Source organism: Natrix helvetica (genome assembly GCF_964273705.1).
Source record: "Natrix helvetica genome assembly, chromosome: 1".
Lineage (NCBI taxonomy): Eukaryota > Metazoa > Chordata > Lepidosauria > Squamata > Natricidae > Natrix > Natrix helvetica.
This window is the reverse complement of record NC_138548.1, coordinates 160,073,688-160,097,618: the sequence shown is the minus strand read 5'-3', so window position 1 is coordinate 160,097,618 and position 23,931 is coordinate 160,073,688. Positions and strand designations below refer to the sequence as shown.

The window sequence follows — 23,931 nt, the reverse complement described above, 5'->3', positions numbered from 1 at the left end:
CTGCAGAAATGGCTCTTTGCTGATTCTCAGAGATCCACATGGAAGGGGGAAGGTGATAAAATGGGCATCATGATGAAAACCTCAGAATTTATGTCCTTGCATCAAATGTCAGGATATAGCAGTACAAATACTAAATTGTATACAAGTGCATAAGGGCAGTGTGTACAGTGTGTGTGTGTGTGTGTGTGTGTGTGTGTGTGTAAATCACTGCATGTTTCATCATTATGATTGGAGAGCTAGTGCACCAGGCTAGGAACGGGAGATTGTGAGTTCTAGTCCCATCTCAGGTATGAAAGCTGGCTGGGTCACCTTGAGTCAGTCACTCTCTCTTAGCCCAGCCCACTTCACAAAGGTTGTTGTGGGGAAAATAGGAGGAGCAAGGAGTATGTTTACCACCTTGAGTCATTTATAAAAAAAATAATAAGAGGCAGGATAAAAATAAATAAATAAGTAGTTAGCTGCTGCTAACTACTTTCTGACTTCCATCCAGGGTCACTTCATCAATGTTGCTCTCCTGATCCCACCTCATCTTAGCTAGGTTGTAGGCTGGCCTTGGAGGGAAGCTTTTTTCATCAGCAACGTGAAATATTCTCACAAGGCTTTCTTTCTAATTCATTCTAACCTTTTAGGCCATGCTTCAGCAGAAATTTATCATTCTGCCGCCCAGAGTCAATTGGATTAAGATAGACAGCTATAGAAATTGAATAAATACATAAATAAATAAATTTTTCCTAGATTTAGCCTAATGCTATTCCATCGTGCCTTCTGTTATTATGTAACTGATTTTATTAACGATTGGAAATTTTTTAACCCTCTATATTACAACTTCCTATCGCGAGCCATTTTCAGTTCATCTTGTGGATTCCTTTATTCAAGTAGTAGACAGGTATTAATATTCATATTTACCCCCGATGTTGCATTTTGAACTCACAGCCCATTTAGAAGTATTGCTAGCTGTGGTCATTGATATGATTACCTGCCCTCTGGAGCTCATGGATCCCCCTTGGTAATACTGACCCCTTGGGTGCCAGGCTGAAACTTTTCCTCCACCTGCAGAATTTTTCTTTTAAGGAAAACCAAAAACAAAACTCAAACAGAAGTGACAGGAGAAGATGGGACAGTTATCAGTTATCATCACGTGGCCCAAAATGAATGTCCTATACGAAACCCTGTTTGGAAAGCAGCCAAGTGGCATGAGGGGAAAAAAGCAACACACCCACACAGAACTAGTGGAACAAATTCTGAGAGGCTCTAGAGGACATGGTCGTGTTATCACACCTGTGAGGCAACTTTGAAAGAAGTGGCCATCTTCTGAGTCAAGCACAACCACAAGTGTGTGTGTGTGTGTGCGATGTCTGTGGCCTCTCCTTTCCTTGCCTGGGGGAACACAGCTACCAAGCTGTTGATTCAAGAAGAGCCTGTAAAAAAACCTGGGCTTCTCATTAATGCCTTCCCTTGACCAGTAGATGGAGCTGCCATGTAAGGTGCTGCCTTCCCCCCTCCCCATCTTTTTTCTCTCTCCTCTCCCCCTTTCCCCCCCTCCTCTCCCCCTCCTAATGAACTGTTTTCTGATATATGTTGGGTACCATAGAGTGAGCCTGAGAACAGGAAGCGGAGGCAGGAGCCACAAGGATTCTGGAAAGGTCTCTGTGTTTTTCTTTTCCTCCAAGAAGGCAGAAATTAAGTGAATATATAGACACCCAGCTAGAAAGAGGGAGAGAAAACCTTGTGGCCAGAGACCTGGATCATTACAATAGGAAGCAAGCGTGTTATATGTTCCTGCTTAGATGGATGTTAGAGCTGTGCTTCGTCCTTCCCTTTTCATCAGGTAAGTTGGCAAGCCATTTCCTCGGGCTAAAGTGGGGGGGGGGGGATGTTAGCAACCTGAAATCTTTATGGAAAAAAAGAGAAACATCCAGTTTTAGTCTCCGGCTGGGATGTACAGATGCATCCAAAGAGGATCAGGGAAAATAAAAGCCATGTTGGATTATCCAGCTGTGCTGGTGGGTGGTTTTGTGCATTATTATTATTATTATTATTATTATTATTATTATTATTATTATTATTATTATTATTATCATCATTATCCACCCTTCCTATCTGTTTTAGGCTGTAATCTTTTTACACAGTGACCTGAGCCCAACTGAAAGCTTTGGGACTTACCTCTGAGTAGATATGCACAAGATTAAGCTGCAATAATGACTTAACACTGTAAATATTGCAATTTCTTTCTCCTCCTCCCCCTATGGATTGGATCCATTGGTAAAATATGACTTTATCTATTCTAAAGCGAGACCAGGAGTGTTTTATATTTCCAAAGGAGGTCACGTTGCTTCTGAAGGGAAAGAAAGAAAATGTGCCTGACATATTTTTTTTTAAAAAAAGGCTTTAGTATAGTTATAAAGCCCTCAAATCTAAGTGCCCTAGGGAAGAAATGCATATAATAGTCTATTTTATTTTCACAAGACTGCTTTCAGAAGCAGACTCCCTTTTCCTTGGATTTTTGATCCTTGCAGTAGTGTGCACCACATCTATAAATATTAGTTTTTCAACATGAAGTAGATTTTGTGGGGGGAGGAATGTGATACTTGGAGTAGTGATGATGAAAGGAATCCTACTTTCAACCTTTAATAAGTTTCTGAGGTGAGAGTGAGGCCTGTTAGGAACAAAAGCCATCACAAGGAATTAATTATGCTATATGTTAATTCCCACTAATGTATTTCCTTTGACAATAGTGGTTCCTGCTTGTATCTGTGCCTGTGTGCATGCTAATTAAGCAGCACAGCTTTATTCTAGAATTATTGTACTGGTCTGTACATCTTATAATTCAGATTAAATTAACCTATGGATATATTTACATTTGTGGTTTGCCTCATTTCTTAGATCATGTTTAGATCTCTCAATAAGATTGCAGTACAGAAATAATGATTTTTCTTTGGAATGAATTCTATATTGTTATTGCTTTCCTGTGTGGGAAACAGAAGTTTTTGGAATAATAATTTAGTTTGTAGGTACTACCAAAAAGGATAGCGCTATGAAGAATGAATATATGTTAAGACTGGGTTAGATCTCAAGGATAAATGTTTTCTTAATTGTGTTCAATCACAAAAAATATGATTCTTAATAAACTGCTATGGCATATAAAAATATAAAGTATGTATCTTTCTTTGGCTAATATTTCAGTACATTTTGTTTGGTAGAGATATCAATGGATCATGAGAAACAGCAGCCTGAATTTTCTCTTAATTAATTTTTTTCTAGCTTGTCTATTAAGGCAACTAGATTGGCCTGAAAATCTGGATAAGCAGTAGATAAAACCAAAGAGATATAAGAAACTCTAGCTTTTTGCTGCCTTCCAGTCATCTTATAAATATTTCCATCAAGTTATATTACCAAGTGGTCAATGTTACTTCACCTTTCCCTTTTGAAAGCCATGCTTAAAGCTATACACCTCTTCCCGAAATTAAATATCTATTGCACTAAAAGCAAAAACTGAAATCACCACTAGATGGTAGCAAAGAGATAGAGGCAACCTCAGCACTTTTCTGCCACTGAGTCATTCAAAGTTTTGTGTCCCATGTCTGGTGGTCCCAGGATTAAACGTTATTAGAATCAAAGGGACATTGGAACATATTTTCAGGTTATTTCTCCTATTAATGATATTAGTGTTTCCTGAAGTCAACCAAACTTAACTTACAAAAAAGCTCTAAAAGAAAACAAGATTTTATTGCTTCAACAATGGCTGGGTAATGCTACAGAGATGTTATTAGTCATTGGCGGGGAAGTAAGCCCAGGAAATGAATGTCTGAATCCTTCTTACTTCAAATTGAAGTCAATTTTGATGCTTCTACTCTGAAGTACAGGGTTGAAGATTGTTGTCTATGTATCTTTATAATGTCTACGCTTGCAAAAATCTCTTCTATTCCTTTTTTTAGCTGTGGGCAAGAATAAGTCAATGCCAAAAGTAATAGGGATCAGTGACAGGGATTAATTAAACTGTGCCTACTGTCTATCCTATTTTAAATCTGAGTGAGGATTCTTATTCTCGGATAATTAATGAAATTATTTACATTAGTAGAAGTTATATATATAGTAGATATCCAAATTCTCAATTCAAGGCATGGCCATAGCATTTTTCTCTAAGCCATAGTTCAAATACAGTATTGTGTGATATCAGTCAACATGGACATTCTGGATTTTAACTCCTTTTGTCCTGGCTAACCACAAAAACCTAATGCAATCTGCCTGCTATGTGCTTAGTAGATGATACAGGGCAAAGAGAAGTTGTTCACTGTACTGGAATGGAGTCATTCATTGGTTTGGGCCACTAATGCATTATCTGACAGGCATCGGCGATTTTGTAATAAGATGAATTTTATAAAATAAAAGGAGAGAGAATTTTGTGGAACTATACCTCCCTGTTTTACATAATCCCCCCAGCTTTTAAGCATAAGTTCAGTATTCTTCTGTAAGAGTGTGAAGTCCATGTTTCCAAATATCTTCCCTAGCAGAAGATAAGTTGGTGGGACTGAGCTGTGAGTTCTGCTTCTAATGTCCTGCATAGTCCCTGTCTGTCTTAGTTGGCCTCTCTTTCAACACCACACCCCCAAACCAGATTTGCTCACAGACCTGGTGAGTATGGAAGGAGTATCCATTTGAAAGAGCCAGACTCTCTCACTGCACAAGACAGAATGATCCAGGAGGACATTGCCCAGGGATCTGTATGTACCAAGATGAGAAAGAAAACATTGCCTTAACCTGGGGACAAGTAACAATGATATTACACTGCTTCATAATGCAGCTAACATATGCTGCCTCATATGGGCTGAGAATCACGTAAAGTCAACATATAAGACATAGCATACAGAAGGTTGTTTGGCATGTTGTACTGCTGTTGAATAATGCTTTTGGGGTTGCATCTCAGGGTTGCTGGCCCTGAAGTACTGTATGCTGTAACAAGAGGGAGATTGACAAAAAGAGGGAGATTGATTAGGACAGGAATATTCCTTTAGAATTCCTTTTGAAAGTCCAGCAATACATTAATTAAAAAATATTGAAAATATTAAAACTGTATCTCCAAATAAAACACCCATCAGCAAAGTTTAATTAGGGAAGAAGCAAAATTGGAAGCAGACTTTGGCAAGAGGATTAAACATGATGCATACCTTGTGTTGAATTGACATAAGTAGTGACACTTCCCAAGAAATTAGGAAATGGCTTGACTCATTTCCAAGCTATCCCTTCTCATCCATAAATGACAGATTCAAAAGCAATAGGCCTCATTCATCCACCTACCGCACAGATAGTGGATTGCAATATCCCACTGCCCAAAGGACCACTTATTTCAAAGTTGGGGGAAATCAATGTTTTCTCTTACATGTGCATTCTGGTGTAATCTCAAATCTGTCAATGGAGAAGCAAACTTTCAGCCATACAATATGCTATAAAATGATAAGAATCCCTCCATGTGTTTTATCTAGTGAAGGTTTCCTACATCTCTTCTAGGAATAACTTTTTGAGTTTAATGGAACTCATTCCCAAGTATGGTAGATGCTAGTAGGATTGGGTACTCTTGGAAAATGATTCAGAAAATGGGATAGACAGTGAAACAGAGCAGAACTCTCTTATCATGTGTGGAAATATTTCCTTTAATTGAGTTTTGAAGCATGAATCTTGCCTAGGATTCAGTGGTGGGATTCAGCCAGTTAGAACCTATTCAGGAGAACCGGTTGTTAACTTTCTAAGAAGTTCGGAGAACCGGTTGTTGGAAGAAATATTTTGTTTTTTCCAACTTTACAGGGCTAATCCTGTAAGGAAGGCAGGAAGGAAACATTCTGGCGTTGTTTCTAGCCTAATCTTTATTGCCCTGCTTACAGAAACTGCCTCTCCGGTTAACCCTTATTACATTGTAAGAGTTAAGGCGAAGCGCCCATCGACATGAGTGACGTTGAGTTGATCACACCCAGTTACATGACCACCGAGCCATGGCTACCCAGCTGGTCATTAAGGCAGAGAACCGGTTGTTAAATTATTTGAATCCCACCACTGCTAGGATTGTACCCCTTTATAAGGTCTTGGTAAGATCACACTTTAAATATTGCATCCAGTTTTGGTCACCACGATATAAAAAAGATGTTGAGACTCTGAAAAGAGTGCAGAGAAGAGCAACAAAGATGAGTAGGGGGTTAGAGGCTGAAAGACCTAAAGAACGGTTGTAGGAGTTAGGTATGTCTAATCTAGTAAAACGAAGGACTTGGGGTGATACGATAGCAATGTTCCAATATCTGAAGGGCTGCCAAAAAGAAGAGGGGATCACCTTATTTTCCAAAGTACTAGAATACAAGACAAGTACCAATGGATGGAAACTAATCAAGGATAGAAGCAACCTAGAACTAAGGAGAAATTTCCTGATAGTGAGAAGAATCAACCAGTGGAAAAGCTTGCCTTCGGAAGTTGTGGGTGCTCCATCACTGGAGATCTTTAGGAAAGGACTAGACAGCCACTTTTCTGAAACGTTATAGGGTTTCCTGATTGGGCAGGGGATTGAACTAAAAGACCCCCAAGGACCCTTCCAACTCTGATGACGTACTATGTGCTATGATTGCAGTTGCCTTTATTTTGGCTGCTGTGTCACCCTGCCCTGTTTCCTTAGGTGTCAATCTAGTCTTCAATCAGCTATTATATAAATATACAATTTGTCATTTACTTCAGCATTAGCTACTAGAAATGGCAGAATATGGTTTTGGGGGCCCTATGGAAAGTTATATTTGAATAAACCTCATGTGGAAATAAGCCCCACTTAGGTTCCAGTAAGCCAATACAAGAATGAAGTAATCAACTTTGACTCCCTTCCATATACAGAAAGCTGAGAGACAGGCAATTTGTTATTTGGAGTGTATCTCAACTTCTCTTTGCATATGAACAGAGATTTCAGCAACAATCTGAGGTGCTTGAAACTGCATAGATGAGAGGCCTTTATCTATTTATTTTAATATCCCCCAATTTCTTCCTTTAACGGAAGCTCACTGACATCTCTACTACTTAATCTGGGAGGTTAAAAAGTTGATATACTAATATTTTGGAATCCTTAATTTAGTTCATAGAACCTAACTAAATATAATTTATCAATATGCTATTGCTGACACTTTATTCCTTCTTAATATTATTTCATTCTGTTTTTAATAAGCTAAGAATAACATCTAAGTTATTTTTACATGTGTTTAAATGATAATTTATGTTTATTTATATACTTTTATATCATTTGGACCAGTTTACACTGTGTGGTATTATGTAACTGGTTAACTGTAATAATTTGCCGTAAAACTGTAATTTAATGTATTCTGTACTCTCAATTGAATGATTTGGGTTTAATGTCGGTTAAATGTGGGTCTGAATGAAAATGTTATTATATCTGAAGTTTATGATCTAAAGTCTAATAAACTAAGGGTTTACTGTACGTCAGTATTTAATTCTGTTTCTTATGTTAAATCAAATATCTGTACTTGATTGTAGCAAAGGGTCCAAAAATCCTTGGAGTTGCAGAAGTTCAAATAATGAAGATTTCTCCTTATCCCCCCAGATTGCCTATATTTAGGTTTTCCTGGCACATTATCTGGAAAAGAGATATGCAGGATCTGTTATCTAGGTAAACCGTACTGAAACATTTTTTTCTGAAGTCCAGAAAGTGGCTTAGGCAGACACTTCCCCAATTCACGGAACTATTAAGAAGGAAGAGGAGGTATTGAACAATCAGATTTCCAAGATAACTGCTCTTATAGCCATAAATAAAAACGAATAAAAGTAGTTCTGGCTTTCCTGTGGAGATGATTTCCTGGTCAGGTTTGCTCAGTGGGCTGACTAATAGATACAAAAGTGAGCAATTGTAATAGGGTTGGATTTTTAAAATGACTTTATGACCCCGGCATTGTGTGTATGGGTCCCCTCTTGCGTTGACTGGCATTTCCTCCAGTTGACAATAGGGAAGCCCTGCAGTTGGGAGCTTGCCAGTACAATGGCCTTTGCCCCCTGCCTTATCCTTGCTTCCCCATTTACCAAAGGCCAGTTTGCCCACGAAAAGCTTTGATTCCCGGTGGAAGGATGTCATGATGCTCCAGAAGCATTGCATTTGTAGTCACAAGATGGGGATTGGCCATCTGCCCAAAGCACTGTAGAACTTTAGCATTTCAACCTGCCAAATGGAAGTTTTGTGTAGATTGCTGCAGCAGGAGAATGGTATGGGAATTCTGGGGCAAGGTGGTAATAATACCAACCTCCATATAGGGAAGAGTTCTTGATGTGACTGAAAGTGGCCGGTGCTACATTAAAACTTTTGACTATATTTGCCAATGGACAAATTTCACAGCATGAAATGAACTCGATAAATAAAGTTGGGGCCAGAACTTCCATTGCTAAGCAATGCAGTCATTAAATGAGTCATGCCTAATCTTTTACCTTTTTTTTTTTTTTGCTACATAATCTGTCTTTCCCCACTCACTTTGCTTGCCTTCAGAAGTTGTGGGGGCTCCATCACTGGAGGTGTTTTTTTTTAAAAAAAAATGCTTTGTGAACAATATATCATTTCCCCCTATTTTCTTGGTGGTTAATATTTTACCAAGTAACAACGGTTAGGTTACTTTAATGAAGGTAGAAAAAAAGGAGACGTGTTTGGCAAATGGAAAAGATAACTTGACACCAAAATTATTGCAAGGTCTGGACAAGATGCTGCAATATTGTAGTAGGGTATATTTTACATAAATAGGGAGGGGATAGGAAGTAATGGAGATTATTTTTCTAGTTGACATGCAATGAATAAAATATTCTTTGAGAAAATACTTCCTAGCAGGTTATATGATACATGCAAGCTTCTTATACATTTGAGGGTGAAGCCATTTTGTGAAGGGAGTGTAAGCTGGACTGGAACTCTTTGGCCAAAGAACAAGGTAAAAAAAAATACATCAACATGAAAAATAGGAAGTTCTTACCCCAAAACAACTAACATTGATAAAAGAAACTTTTTACATCCCAGACCTTTCAGTCTCCATGGGCCGAGATAAATTCAGGCATATTCTCAAACTACTTGAAACCTGTAGTACTGTATCTACATGACCTAATACAGTAATGGCAAACCTTTTCGGCACTGAATGCCGAAAAGGGAGTGTGTCCTTATGGCACTGTGCTCATTTGGGCTGCAACCAGGAAGAAGAGCTTTCCAAGGGGCATGCACTCTCCAGAAAATGAACTTCTGGTTTCCGGTACGCCATGCAGGCCGACCAGCAAGTTTTCCGGTTACTTCCATGCATGTGCATGTGCATGTGCTGATCAGCTGTCCACTGCACATACTCATGCTGGAAAACAGAAGACCAGCTCTTCTGGTTTCTGGCACTACTGCACGTAAAAACTGGTCATCATGTGTGCATGTGTGCCAGAAACCTGGAAGAGGAACGGGTGCATGCCAGGCAACATGGCTCCCAGTGCCACTTCAGGCATGCGTGCTGTAGGTTCGCCATCACGGTCCTAATATGTCTTCTGACTTGCACTGTATTTTATATAAGCTGCACAGAACTTCCACAGAGAGATGGTAGCAAACAATATAAGGTAACTCTTGCCAGAATGCCATTCTGTTTACTGAAAGCATGAGGGCCAAATAAAAATATTGGAAAATATATTAGAACATTAAAAGCATAATAAAAATATTAAGATTCTTATCCAGTTAAACAGTTGGATTTTGCAGTTATATTCCTGCATAATGTATTATAGTAGTTACTTGATAAAAAAATATAAATCTCTATTAGTTGCAGTTGTTTAAACTCGAGCACAATTCTAGTAGAGGGTCAACCCATAGCTGCAAGTCAAATGTGATTGTGGCTTGAAGTAGCCCCCCAGGCACTGTGGTCTGGTTAACATAGCTGGATTTTGCACATTACTTGCTTTCTTTTTTCTCTGTTTGCAGCTATTACTAGAAATATTATTGGTATTAATTTATTACAGTCACTAATATGTATGCCAGAGGTGGTATCCAGGAGGTTCCGACCAGTTCTGGAGAACCGGTAGCAGAAATTATGAGTAGTTCAGAGAACCGGTAAATATCACCTCTGACTGGCTCCGCCCCATCTATTATCTGCCTCCCTGCCTCCCAATCAGCTAACCCAGCTGATTGGGAGGGAATGGAGATTTTGCAGTATCTTTCCCCTGCCACGCCCACCAAGCCATGCCCACAGAACTGGTAGTAAATAAATTGAATCCCACCATTGACGTATGCTAAGAGACATAGAAATAACCAAATGACCACATTGAGAGATTATGAATTGAGTTCCCCTCTTTTCTCTAAAACCATGAAATCTATGTTTATATTTTATTTATTGTTAGATACTAGCTTCAGCTATAATGGTTTCCACCAAGGTCCTCTGTTCCAGTGGGAACAGAGGTTTAATTTCATTGGTCGAATGGTCTGACAGCTCCCTATATAAGGGCTGCTGTCAGGCTCAACCTTTGCTGGATTATACATAGTTGCTACAGAGTTAATAAATAGCTGTTGTTACCGTTAGCCTGTGTGTGCCTTTCCATTACCCGATCTAACACTGGCGACGAGGGTGGGATTGGAAGGCAACTAGGCGAACCAAAAAGAGCATAGCTATCCAGCAAAGGAATCCAGCCCAGAGCTCAGTGCAGCTTCGAGCAGCCATTTTTGAGCGGCAAACTCAAAACGCCCTCAGAATACGAAATATCCATGCACGCCCCACCGACTCCATATGACCCAGTCACTGAGCACTGGGACTCGTATATGCTGAGGTTTGACTGCTTCCTCGAAGCCAAGAACCTCATGAGCCTTTCTGAAGGCCGCAAGAAGAACATGTTCCTCGGTTACTGTGGACGGGAAGTGTTCGAAACTGTCAAAGACCTGTCAGAACCAATGCCGCTCCAGCAGACGCTGAGGACTCACTACGCTCTCAAGCTGTCTAAGCACGTCCACCGGCACGAATTTGATATTCGCAACCAGAAGGAAGGCGAATCAATCAACGAGTACGTTGTGGCACTACGAAAGGCTGTAGCATACTGCGGGTTCTGAGACCTTGACGAGCTTATTCTTGACCGCATCATATGCGGTGTGTGGGACCTTAATTTACAGAGGAGGTTACTCACCAAATCTAACCTCACTCTACAAATTGCCTTCGATGAAGCCAGGGCATCAGAATCGGCCGTCAAGTCAACAGAAACCCTGCAGCGCCAAAGCACTCCATAAGACGCGAAAGAACACACGGGTTCATCGCGAGGCTGCAGAGACTGAGAGCTCAGAAGGCGAAGAAGATGACAGCTGCCGCATGCGCAGTAGCCGCACCAGGCTGGCACACAAATTCAAACAGCGTTTCCCACTTTGCGTTAGCTGCGGAGGAACCATGCCCGATTGGCTTGCCGTTTCTGCGATGCTATCTGCCAGCACTGAGAACGAAAGGGGCACATCGCCAAAGTTTGCAGAACCGAGCACCCCATGACGACCTGGCAGCCAAGAAGCTGATTCAACCGCCAGCAGAGGCCCAACCAAGGGGCATGGCAGAAGCCACCATGGCGCTCAGAGGGCGACACCAAAGTCACCTACCACACCTCAATCGGCCAAGTCCGCAGTAGGCGGCCCAAAAAGCTGAAGGTCACAGTCCTCATTGAGGGCTCTCCATGGGAGATGAAGATCGACATGGGGTTAATCACTGATCATCATGCCGTGGTTTACGCTCAAGTGGGCTATCCCTAGCCTGAAGAAGCAGTATCTACGCACCCCTGACATCCACCTTCGCGATTATCCGGTATCAACGCCTTGAAAGACAAGAGCGCTGAAGAGATCTTTAAGGAGTTTGAGGATGTCTTCGGCACCGGTCTGGATAAGTATGTGGGGACTCCAATGTCTTTTAATTTGGACCCCAACATAGCCCTCATAAGGCTATAAAATAGGAGAGTACCTTTCGCTCTCCACTCCAAAATTGATCTGGAGATTGACAAGCTCGTAGGCCAGGGAATCCTAGAGCCGGTTGATCACACATGCTGGGAGACCCCTATAGTGACACCTGTCAAATCTGATGGGTCTGTCCGCATCTGCGCGGACAACAAATGCACAATCAATAAAGCGCTACAACAAAACGCTTACCCTGTACCCATTGTACAGCACCTACTACATTCTCTAGGCCCCGGCAAAGTATCCGCTAAATTGGACATGGCGCAGGCATACCAACAATTGCCTGCAGATGGCACTACAGCAGAGGCCCAAACCATTGTGACACATAGGCGTGCATTCAAATGTCACCACCTGCAATTTGGAGTTAGTATGGCCCCGGACTGTTCCAAAGCATCATGGAACGGCTTTTGCAGGGGATTCCAGGAGTCGTCCCCTATTTCGATGACATCTTGGTATCGGCTGCAAATGAGGTGCAACTTTTCAAACGTTTACGAACTGTTTTGGCTAGAATTAGAGACAATGGCCTCCATCTCAAAAAAGAAAAATGCCAAATTAACATGCCAAGGGTTGAATTCTTAGGGTACCTAATCGACGGCTTTGGGATTCACCCAACCACGAGAAAAATTAAAACAATTCAGGACGCCCCTACACCTCGCAATCAAACTGAGCTACAGGTGTTCCTCGGGCTCCTTAATTTCTACAGCGTCTTTCTTAAACAGAAAGCCACCATTGCTGAGCCCTTACATTGTCTCCTGGCGAAGAACGTGAAATGGTCCTGTGGCAGAGCCGAGGCTGCCGCATTTGCCTCAGTAAAAAGACTTCTCTCAGCGGACACATTCCTGGTGCAGTACAGCCAGACCCTGCCACCTGCGACGCTTCCCTGTTTGGTGTCGGTGCCGTCCTCAGCCACCGCATGCCCAATGGAACCGAGGCTTCCATAGCCTTTTACTCTAGGACCTTGTCCGCTGCCGAGCGGAACTACAGCCAGCTGGACTATGAGGCTTTGGCTGCAGTGGCCGGAGTAAAAAGGTTCCATGAGTACCTATACGGCCGTGATTTCAAACTAATTGCGGACCATAAACTGCTACTGGGTTTGCTGGCTAGGGACCGACCTACTCCTGTGTCATTATCACCGCGGATGACCAGATGGGCCATTTTCTTAGCTGCCTACTCCTACTGCCTCGTATGCCGATGCCTTGAGCCGCTGCCCGCTACCAGAACTTCTTGCTGAATTCAAATGGTACCATTGTAAGTGTGATGAATTGTCTGTGATTAATGGCTGTTTGCTGTGGGGGGACCGGGTCGTTGTTCCACCTGAACTACGCATTGCAGTATTAGAGGGTTTCCATGTAGGGCATCCTGGAATTGTCAGGATGAAGTCTTTGGCCAGGAGTTACCTGTGGTGGCCTAACATGGACAGGGAGATCGAAGAATGGGTGGCTACCTTCACACCGTGCCAGTAGTCCAGACCAGCGCCCGCACCAGTAGTCCAGACCAGCGCCCGCTAAGGAGTGGGAGCGACCTCAAGCACCATGGTCTAGGGTGCACATTGATTTTGCTGGCCAGTTCATGGCCAGACATTCCTTGTAGTTGTGGATGCCTACTCGAAATGGCTAGAGGTAGTTCTGATGACTTCCACTACGGCAGAAGCAGTCATCAAGGTACTACGGAGACTTTTCTCCACGCACGGCCTGCCCGATGTCCTGGTCTCTGACAACGGCCCCCAATTCCTGGCCATGCAATTCAAAACCTTAGCAGCACAGGGAATCAGACATGCCCTGGTCGCGCCATTCCATCCGGCCTCTAATGGTCAGGTGGAGAGAATGGTGAGATCTGCAAAAGAGGCCCTATCTAGGATGGGCCCGGGAGATTGGCAAACACGGATTGACCACTATTTGCTAATTCAGCACATCACACCAAGTGCCACTACAGGGAGAAGCCCCTCCGAGCTTCTCATGGGTCGCCGGTTTAGGTACCACTTAGACAGGCTATACCCAAACTATTCTGCCGCATCGCCCCCTGACTCAACAAGCAAAATTCGGAACTTTAACATAGGGGATTCAGTTTACTCCCACAACTACACCGGGGGAACTCTGTGGATTCCTGCCACAGTGATAGGCATCACCGGGCCTCGTTCTTATCTTGTAGAGCTCGAGGACGGTCGGAATTGGAGAAGGCACATTGACCAACTCCGTGGCCACCTCTCCAACTCCACTCTTAAGACAACCAGAGGTAACTCCTGCACGAGTTAGCCAAAGCCCTACCCAAACAGAGCAAGAACTCACTTCATCCACAGGCAGCTCAAGCCTGAAGGTACCGGGGAACTTATCTGGTTGTGTTGCAGGCCCTCAGTGAGCTCTGAGTGACCCAGCTCTAGAAGCTCCAGCCGTGGCCTGTGAAAGGTTCCAGGAGCTTCCACCAAGCGGAGCTGCGGAACAAACAGGTCTGTCAGACCTGTCCAAAGAACACCCTCCGACTGAACCGCGCAGGTCAGGCAGAGCTACCAAAAAGCCCGCCTACCTGCGTGACTACGTAACCAGTAGGATTACTCCATCTAAGTGGGGAGGGGTGTTAGATACTAGCTTCAGCTATAATGGTTTCCACCAAGGTCCTCTGTTCCGTTGGGAACAGAGGTTTAATCTCATTGGTCGAAGGGTCTCACAGCTCCCTATAAAAGGGCTGCTGTCAGACTCAACCTTCGCTGGATTGTACATAGTTGCTACTGAGTTAATAAAGCTATTGTTACCGTTAGCCTGTGTGTGCCTTTCTATTACCCGATGTAACATTTATCTAATTCATATTGTGTGTGAGAGAGAGTGTGTGTGTGTATGTGTTTGTGTGTGTTTTACTAGACTTAATTGCTGCTTCAGTTATATCTGACTAGGCAGCTGACAGAGCTACAAAACAGTAATAAGTTTGAAAAGGTAACATGAAGATAAAAGCATAGAAAATAGCATCCCCACAGCTAAAGAACAGCCATTATATAGTAAGCCTATAGAAGCGGTGTTCAGTGGACACATGTACACCAGAGGTGCTTTTGTATCAACAAAACAAACTCTCATTATTGAGACTGTTAACACATCGAAGGCATTATAATTAGTTGGGCTTCCTTCCGATCAGCAGTGATCCCGAGTTGCTGTTATGTGGCTTTCTTTAGAAGATCTAATAACAGATTTCCATCATCATTATCATCAACATCATCATCATCAAATTCATTTTTATTCATTGTTAAGCTATATAGGGGTCCTGCTTACTAATTTATTTCATCATTATAATGCTATAATTTTCAAAGCCCTGCTGAGAGCATTTATTTGTCTGAAGAGCAAATAAAAGTCCTATACATAAACAGTCAAAACATTGTATGAGAAACTAACCTATCTGGGTGTGCAGATTAATATTTCGACTGAATGTTAAAAATGCATCCATAACGTTTGCCAATAAACAAAGGGTTAATGTCGATAATAGCAGTAAAGGATATCTAGAAAGGGAGGATCATAAGAGGAGAATGTTAAAATGTTTCTCATGTACTTCTCAGATTTATTCAAATTCTTTAAAAGAAGAGGGGCTTGAAAAATTATGGACAACTCAGACTTCAGGCCCATAGATGTATGACATTGGTTGATACCTTAGCTGTAGAATGGAGTGTCTTATGAGTCCAATGGAAAATAAAAATATTCAACTTGGATTTTTTAATAATTGCTTGCTTTATTTATTTAGTCCTTTTAGGTCAGTGATGATTATCAACAAGTCACTGCAGTCATAGGTGGGTTGCTCCCGGTTCGGCCAAACTGATGGTGGAATTCAGGCCTGGGTCGCAGAACTGGCAGCGACCCAGGCCTGCCACGCCCCTGAACCAGTTCCCTCACCACCTCTGGACCGCCGCCATTTTGGTTTTTAGTGACTGCGCATGCACAGTTCACTGTAAATTGTTCTGTGAATGCATGAAGAACAATTTACATTGAACAGCGCACGCACGCATTGTATGTGTCTGGCATGCACATGAGCGAAGCAAGCATGTGCATTGCGAACCAGTAGTAAAATCGGCAGAACCCAGCCCTCACTGCAGTTCTCTTGACAAGATTTTCACAAATAGTTTGCCATTGCCTTCTTCCTATAGTTAAGAAAGAGTTATGCAGATGGGCACAAGGTCCCTTATATGGTTTTGGGCCTAAAGTAGGACTAGAGCTTAGAAACAAAATTCATTCTCTTCCAGCTTCTAGCTTGCCAACTTAACCACTGCACCAAACCAGCTCTCTGGTTGCTTTTATTGTTATAGATTTTCTCTGGGTCAGGTTAACACTGGTGTTCCTGATTCTTTTCCTCATGCCATTCTCAACATGACTTTAAATATAAATAAAGTGATTTCACCTTCTGCAGTGCAGATTTGGTTCACAGGCACGAATTACTGTAGCTTCTTTTTAGTTCAGGCAGGAAAAAAGAAATTGCACATTGCTTATCTAAGGTGATTGAAGGAGTTAAATGGATGTCATTCTTGCCATTCTTTTAATTGGCCATATTGCTTTTTAAGTAAGTGCACATAGCTTGCATTAGAAATCAAGCTAGTATTTGAAGAAATATGGACTTCATAATCTTAGCTGGATGTGCACCCTAACGGGGAAAAATCCAGTGGTTCTGTTTTCCCTATCTCAAACAACATTAATATATAATTTAAGATTGAATTGCAACTACAGATTTATACAAACATCAAGCTATTTTTCCACCTGCTTTTTTGAGAAAAAAAGAATGCATTTATTAAAGTTTTGCTATTTGTGATATTTCTTCATCCAAAAATGATGAAAACCACTTTATTTCTCCGTGTAAACAATGGCAAGTTCAAATGGAGATTCAGCTGCATTTTAAGTCAATCTGTGGAATGATTCTCAACCACACTCACTGGAAGGAAGGCAGCATAGGTTAATACCATTAATATAGCTTTTCTAAATTTAGTATCTTCAAGTTGTGTTCAGCATCAACTTCTGTAATTCCAAGGCAGTAGTGCTGGAGAATACTTTCAGAAGAAATTGTTTCAAGGAAAATTATTCCTGAACAACTTTAAGGAATTTGAAGGAAAGGAACATGCAGAAAGCAAAGTAGCCAACTTTTATTTTGCGCCTGGACTCCTTAGTATCATAAAATGTTAGAGAGTTCTAGTCCCACCTTAGTTATTATGAAGGCCCGCTGGGTGACCTTGGTCAGTCACTCTCAACTTAACTCATATCACAGGGCTACTATTAAAATAGGAGGTGTGTGAGATATATTTGCTGTCTTGAATTATTTGTAAAACAATAAAGGCAGGACATAAATACATAAATTCAAGTTATACAATACAATAGTAGAGTTGGAAGGGACCTTGGAGGTCTTCTAGTCCAACCCCCTGCCTAGGCAGGAAACCCTATACCGTTTCAGACAAATAGCTATCCAACATCTTCTTAAAGACTCCTAGTGTTGGGGCATTCACAACTTCTGGAGGCAAGCTGTTCCACTGATTAATTGTTCTAACTGTCAGGAAATTTCTCCTCAGTTCTAAGTTGCTTCTCTCCTTGCTAGAACTTGAATTACAGGGATTATTTTTCCTCAGCCCCTTTCTAGAAAGAGCTTGCATTGTCTTGTTATAATAGAAGCCTATAGTTCCAATAGATTAATTATCATGCTTTTCATGTACAAATAAAATTCTCGCCTCCCAAAGTATAACAGTCTAAATATATATGCTTTTCATTCAAGAACAGGACAAATAATAAAAAAAGGCTGAAAAGAAGTGAAATCACATCTATCGCTAGATTAAATATTGCAGTTTTCAGTGCAAAGATGAATACTGTTATTTAAATGGAATACTGGGACTTGTTAAATGTGATTTTTTTCTTTATCTGAAAGTTTTCTCCGTCTTAAATATAATGCATCTCTGAATATTGATTATGAGAATAGATGTTCTTTAAGGTATTGTACATGCCTGTTCCAATTTGCTATAAAATTACTACACTATTTATAGCATGAGGCACTTCACAGAATGGTGACGGTAAATCAGAAATTCTCGGAAGGAGGTAAAATCTTCTAGCTGACTTTTTTTTTTTTTTAATGCTGGGAGAAAATTATTTGAATTGCCAGCATTTAGGGAAAAACAAGCAGACAGGAAATTCTATAAAGTAAGGCAAGAATAAAAGAAAAACAGACTATGAAAGCTGTAAAAATGTTGGACCATGAAACAAGCACGAAAGGAGGTGAACATTAACAGGAACAGTAAAAGTTTGGAGGGTTCAAAGTTTACATACTGATTTTGACCGCAAATCATTATTTATGTCAGATTTTTCAAAACTGCTGTTTGAGGTTTCTTATCAAAATGTCTAAATAACTGGTATTTGCTGAGGATTTCTTCTCCATCTTTCCATATATAGTAGGAATCCCTTCCCTTCCCTACACCCGCTTTCAACAAATTATTGCATTACATTTTTCAATTTTTAAATCTTCAACCAAAAAAGATAGGTGAAACATAAACTGATAGTAGTTCTTTAAAAGATTAGAAAAATGAATAATGGTTAATTTTCCTCTGAATCAAATGCTGCTCAAAATAGCCCCATCACAAAGAGCAAGCTAAAAGGAAAACAACCCACAAGTATACCTTTTTATGTGTTTTTTTGCCTCTTCTCTTTGACAGCTTATGTACCTCCATCATTATTATGTGTTTTGCTCTTTTTCTTTCTGTTTTTTGTTATTAATTGAAAAGCTATTTTTTTAAAAAAAGAATCCACTGACTGGCAAAGTGTTCTGTTTCAGCCGCTGCTAAAGATGGGACTCCATGAATTCATTTTCCCTCTGGAAGAAAGAAGGATTTTGTAGTTCAGAGCTGCTGCATATTCCACCCTAAGAATTTACATGAAATTCTGTGGCACAGTTTCAGAAATCAAAAAGGTAGAACGTAAAATGTTTACGTCTAAATGTTTCATTTTTGTCTTGGCAGTTGTTCCAAACTTCCCCATTCTGATATCCACATAAGCCGTTGGTGTTAGATTTCTTGCTCCCCTTCCCTACTTAGAATGGCTGATACCTTGAGCTGGTTTAAATCTCAAATTGCCTTTCAGCTAATTGGTTCTTCCCACTGTTAATGGTTGCCAGCCCTTTCCCCCCACATCTTCATCACAGATGCAGGGTATTTTATTTCTTTCTAGCCGTGCTCTTTCTAAACTACTCAATTAGGGTGGCCGGAAGAAGAAAGAGCAAGGGCTAATACCTAATCATAATGTCTGTTCTGCCCTGTCATCAGTCAATAAGTCTCAAGCCATCAGCACTTAGAATGAGGAAGTGTTCAGGGCTAGAGGATTGTTTCATGAAGTCATGACTTCTTATGCTTTGCAATCTTTTCAAAAAGTTAAATAGCAGTTAGCATTAGATACATGCAGAGATTTAAGACGCTGCTTGTCTTTTGTCAACCCTATGGGACTTGTTCATTGATACGGGTAACTCTGGAAAATATGTACTCTAGAAGGCTCTAGAATAGAATTTGATCTAGTCCCAAGACATGAATGATGTGGGACTAGGAATGGATTTCCAGAGGGAACAAATTGCAAACTACAGGAACCAGGAGCACTATTCAGGTGACCCTGAGGACACACATAAATCCCCAAGTGCTTCAGCGACTCTCTAAAAGGATGCAAATGACCATCTGTCTGCAAGGAATATAAATCCTTCCATTCCCCACTATCCTGTCAGAGCTGAAGAAGCTTCTTGGATGAGAAGCGAAACGTCTTCAAAAGAAAAAACAAAAGAAAGTTCAGTTTCCTCCTGAAAAAGCACCTTTGGGATAACCATGACCTGTATGACGGAGAAGCTCTACAGACTCTTAGGCAATTTATTCTCTTCCAACATTATTTTAGGGATAATAACTACCTTAAGTCATAAAGCTTGTTCCATAGGATAAAGACACACATCCATCCATCCATGTATGTCCCTCAGCAAGTAACAGCATATGGCTGATCTGGTCTTGGCTCAGAAGCTAAGCAGAGGCAGGTTTGATTAATAGTGCTACTGGGATGAGAAATCCAAAGGGCTTGTGTGTATATGTGTGCAGGTATCTGTGTTTGATTATTTATATATATATATATATATATATATTACATATGTGCGTTATATTAACACTGCCTATTTCTCTAATCATTTTTTATTTCACCTTGGTTTTTTGCAGGTCATTCTTATGCAATAGGCTAAAAGTTATTTCAATGTGCAGGATGAAAAAATGGCACAGACACTGCTGGTACCACCAGGACCTGACAGTTTCCGCTTTTTTACTAGAGAATCTCTTGCAGCTATTGAAAAACGGTGCACAGAAGAGAAAGCGAAAAGGCCCAAACAAGAACATACGGATAACGATAACGAGAGTGGGCCAAAACCAAATAGTGACTTGGAAGCAGGAAAAACACTTCCCTTTATATATGGCGATATTCCTCCTGGAATGGGGTCCGAACCATTGGAGGACCTGGACCCCTACTATAGCAATAAAAAAGTGAGTTTTAATTCAGATTGGCTGGATTTTTTAATAACATTTGCTGGATTTTGCAAAGGTTTGGGGAACACTGGATGTTCTCAGCGTGTATTAACTTAAGCTTGTCTTTCTCAGTTCGCACTCAGAAAAAAAAATGTGAAAAATATTTGCAGCATAGCTCTATGGGCACTATCGTGGGCTTCCCATTTTATATTTATGCAGAACTGGCCCTAGGGCTGGAAAAAAAAGAAAAGAGAGATCTGGATTAAAAATCACTACAAAAATGAATTAAATAAATATCAACAACTATAAAAATTTAAAGCAAAGTACAATTATCTAAGTAGAAGTTAATGGTTGGGGAGGATGAAAGAAAGTAGTATACCATAGGACACTTTTTATATACAGGTAGTCCTTGACTTACAACAGTTTGTAGTTACGACAGCACTGAAAAAAAGTGACTTATGACCATTTTTCACACTTATCATCATTGCAGCATCCCCATGGCCATGTGATTTACATTCGGATGCTTGTCAGCTGACTCACATTTATGACAGTTGCGGTGTCCCAGGGTCATGTGATTCCATTTTGCGACCTCCTGTCCAGCAAAGTCAGTGAGGAAACCAGATTCACTTAACCATGTTACTAATTTAACAACTGCAGTGATTCACTTAGCAAATTTGGCAAGAAAAGGTGTAAGATGGGGCAAAACTCACTTAACAAATTTCTCACTTAGCAACATAAATGTTGGGTTGTAATTTGAGGACTACCTGTAATACATATATATTTAATTACACTATAGCATCTTGCTTATCTGTTCTTGATCTACTTTTACACAGTTCCTTTTGCAATAATAAAATATTTTCTTTAAAAAAACAAAAAACAAAAGGAGATGGCAATAACTATAGGGTTATTCTCAGCTAAGAATACAGACTCCCAGTGTAATAAAACTCATTGATTTTAAGTTGGACCCATAGAGTGAACAGACCTGTCCCAGACCTGCCGCTGATAAAACTGAATATCTCTACTTCTTATTGCCAGAATTCATATCCTACAGAGAAACAGAATCTGAAAGAAAGAAATGAAGAGAAAAGCTAGAGAATGGGAATCAAACTTGAAAGAGAAGAGACAGAGAATTCAAACATAAACCAGATCTGTGAGATTTTGATGTCTCTGAGCTTTGTTGTTTTCTTGAAGTTGTTTCATTACCCAACTAGATCACTTCATCAGTGCTAGAAGGGAGTGGGTTTGCTCTCTGCTTATATACACTAGATCTGTTTTGTTCGTAATAGCTAAACTCATTTCTATACCTTAACTGATACTAGTGTGGGAGTTGTGGAACAGTGTGACAAGAAGGTTCTATGATAAAGTTGCTTCAACAGCAAGACAGGGGGAAAGCAAGTTATTTTGAAGGACGGAACTAGTCAGAGTAAGTGCAGTCTCAATAAGTTCCTGCAGCAGGTGAAGGTTGCCCATCACAAGTTCACAAGTTCATTGGAGTTGCTGTTCCTCCAGCCATGAAATGTACCATAATACAGTAGATATTTAGCTGTTTGGTCCAAGATGGAATTCCCTTTAAAGTTAATACTAAGAAATATCATTACCCATGGTTCTTGGTAGATATTCCTTAGCTGAGAGAGTACATTACTTCCCAGCTGTAGAGTCTACTACTGTGCAGAGTTCCCAGTGACTCAGCCTCCTCCCACAACGATAGCCATTCTGAGTCAGCCTCTGGAAGTTGGTGGGTATGACATTTGAATGGACATTCTTATACCACCCTAGCCTATTTTTCTTACAGAGATACAATTATGTGTCACTTTACAAGTTTGTAGTTGCGAGTTACAAACCGCACAGTTTTCCTTGTGCGTTGCACCATGTTTCGGGTCAAACCTCTCCAATCTGGTACTCTCCAGATCTGCAATGACCAGAATTTCTAGTCAGCATCTGGACAATGATGCATTGGGCAAGCCTGTTCCACTTCATAGATTTTCTTACTCATACACAATAATAAAAAAGAGATTATTTACTGAATATGAGAATATTTACCTATGCTTCTGAATTCATTAAAGTTGCTGCGCTGATGAAAAAAATATGGACTTTATATGATTCTGATCATTTTTATTTATGTGTTAAAAATTTGTACGTTGTCCTCTAAACAATTAATTTGTTTTTCAGTGTAAGAAAATGTGCTACACTCAAATGGACCATAAAGTTAGCAGTGATAATAATCATAGGTATTGTGATAAGAACAACAAAAACCCAACACCTTTAATTTACCTTATTTGAATCTGGGTGCTAAATATAAAGTGCTACATTTTCTTCAAAATCGAAACGGTATCAAGAATTAGGAAGCCCGCCATTTATGTATTCTTCATGAGAATATTCTGAGCTATTCTTTGTGTGTGTTTTTTTCCACAGACCTTCATTGTGTTGAATAGAGGGAAGGCAATTTTCCGATTCAGTGCCACATCTGCCTTGTACATTTTAACCCCTTTCAATCCTCTCAGAAAAATTGCTATTAAAATTTTGGTACATTCATATCCTTTTCCAGCTGAATGTCACAAATGAAAGTTCAATTGTTTTTTCCAATATTATTTTGAAAAATAATTACTATCTTTACCCCTAAGGTCAGAAATAAATGTCTTTTGATGATAAAGGCATGTTTTGAACAGTAGTTTAGAATAAACTGGATTAAAGCTCCTGGTCAAATATTTTTCTCTCTCTCTCATAATATTTAGATTACAAATCTAAATCTTTGGCATTGCTTAAATGCTTAGTAGTACCATAATATTTTTTCCATTAATTGTACTAATGCATTCTATGTTTGTTCATGTCATTAAAAGGAAAGAATACTGTTGGAATAATTACGTATCTCAGGAGACATGAAATGTATCATCTGCCCCAGGTGGCATAAGGAGCATAACATAGTCACAAAAGGGAAATTGGGGTGGGGGGGATGAAGAAGGATGAATGTTTTGAGGGGAATGAGAAGGGGGGAAATCAGCATTTGGATTCTTCTTGTTTAATGGGTATCTATTATCTTGGCTGTATAAAGAATAATTAGTTATGGGAATAACTTTTATTCAGAAAGTTAAATCAAGTGCTGAAGTTGTAATTAGAAAAAAATATAACTCAGTGACATTATGGCCTCGGCAATTTGATGCTAAATTGACATCGTTTAGATTGTAGTAGAGGCTTGTTGAATAAAATATCACAAATGCTACTGAGATATCAGCGCAACAAATATATGGCTGGTTCATATAATCCAATTCTCTAGTATAAGGAAAATACTCAGTTACGGGCAGCAGATTGTGCTGGCATATAGAGACTCCTTGCTATTATTGGCTGATATGTAGCCGCATGGTCTGTGACAATCTGCCTATGATAGTTCTCTTAATACAAAGCATATGCCATGTTTTCATCTATTTTTGCAGTTGCAATGTCTTTGCGGGATTCACTTTGTTTCAGAGAAAATAAGGATGGCTTATAATAATAAATAGTAATAATAAACAAATAATAATGA

General features: G+C 40.2%; 1 protein-coding gene across 1 annotated transcript in view; it reads left to right on the top strand.

Moving 5' to 3' along the window:
• The first annotated feature begins 1,592 nt into the window (after positions 1-1,592).
• LOC309382981 (sodium channel protein type 2 subunit alpha-like) overlaps positions 1,593-23,931 on the top strand; it is a 96,025-nt gene continuing 73,686 nt past the window's right edge. The window contains exons 1-4 of the mRNA XM_081934987.1: positions 1,593-1,828; positions 18,710-18,844; positions 20,115-20,432; positions 22,827-22,947. Coding sequence (XP_081791113.1) covers positions 20,166-20,432; positions 22,827-22,947 — 388 coding nt within the window. The 5' untranslated portion in view covers positions 1,593-1,828; positions 18,710-18,844; positions 20,115-20,165. The remainder of the gene's footprint in view (positions 1,829-18,709; positions 18,845-20,114; positions 20,433-22,826; positions 22,948-23,931) is intronic.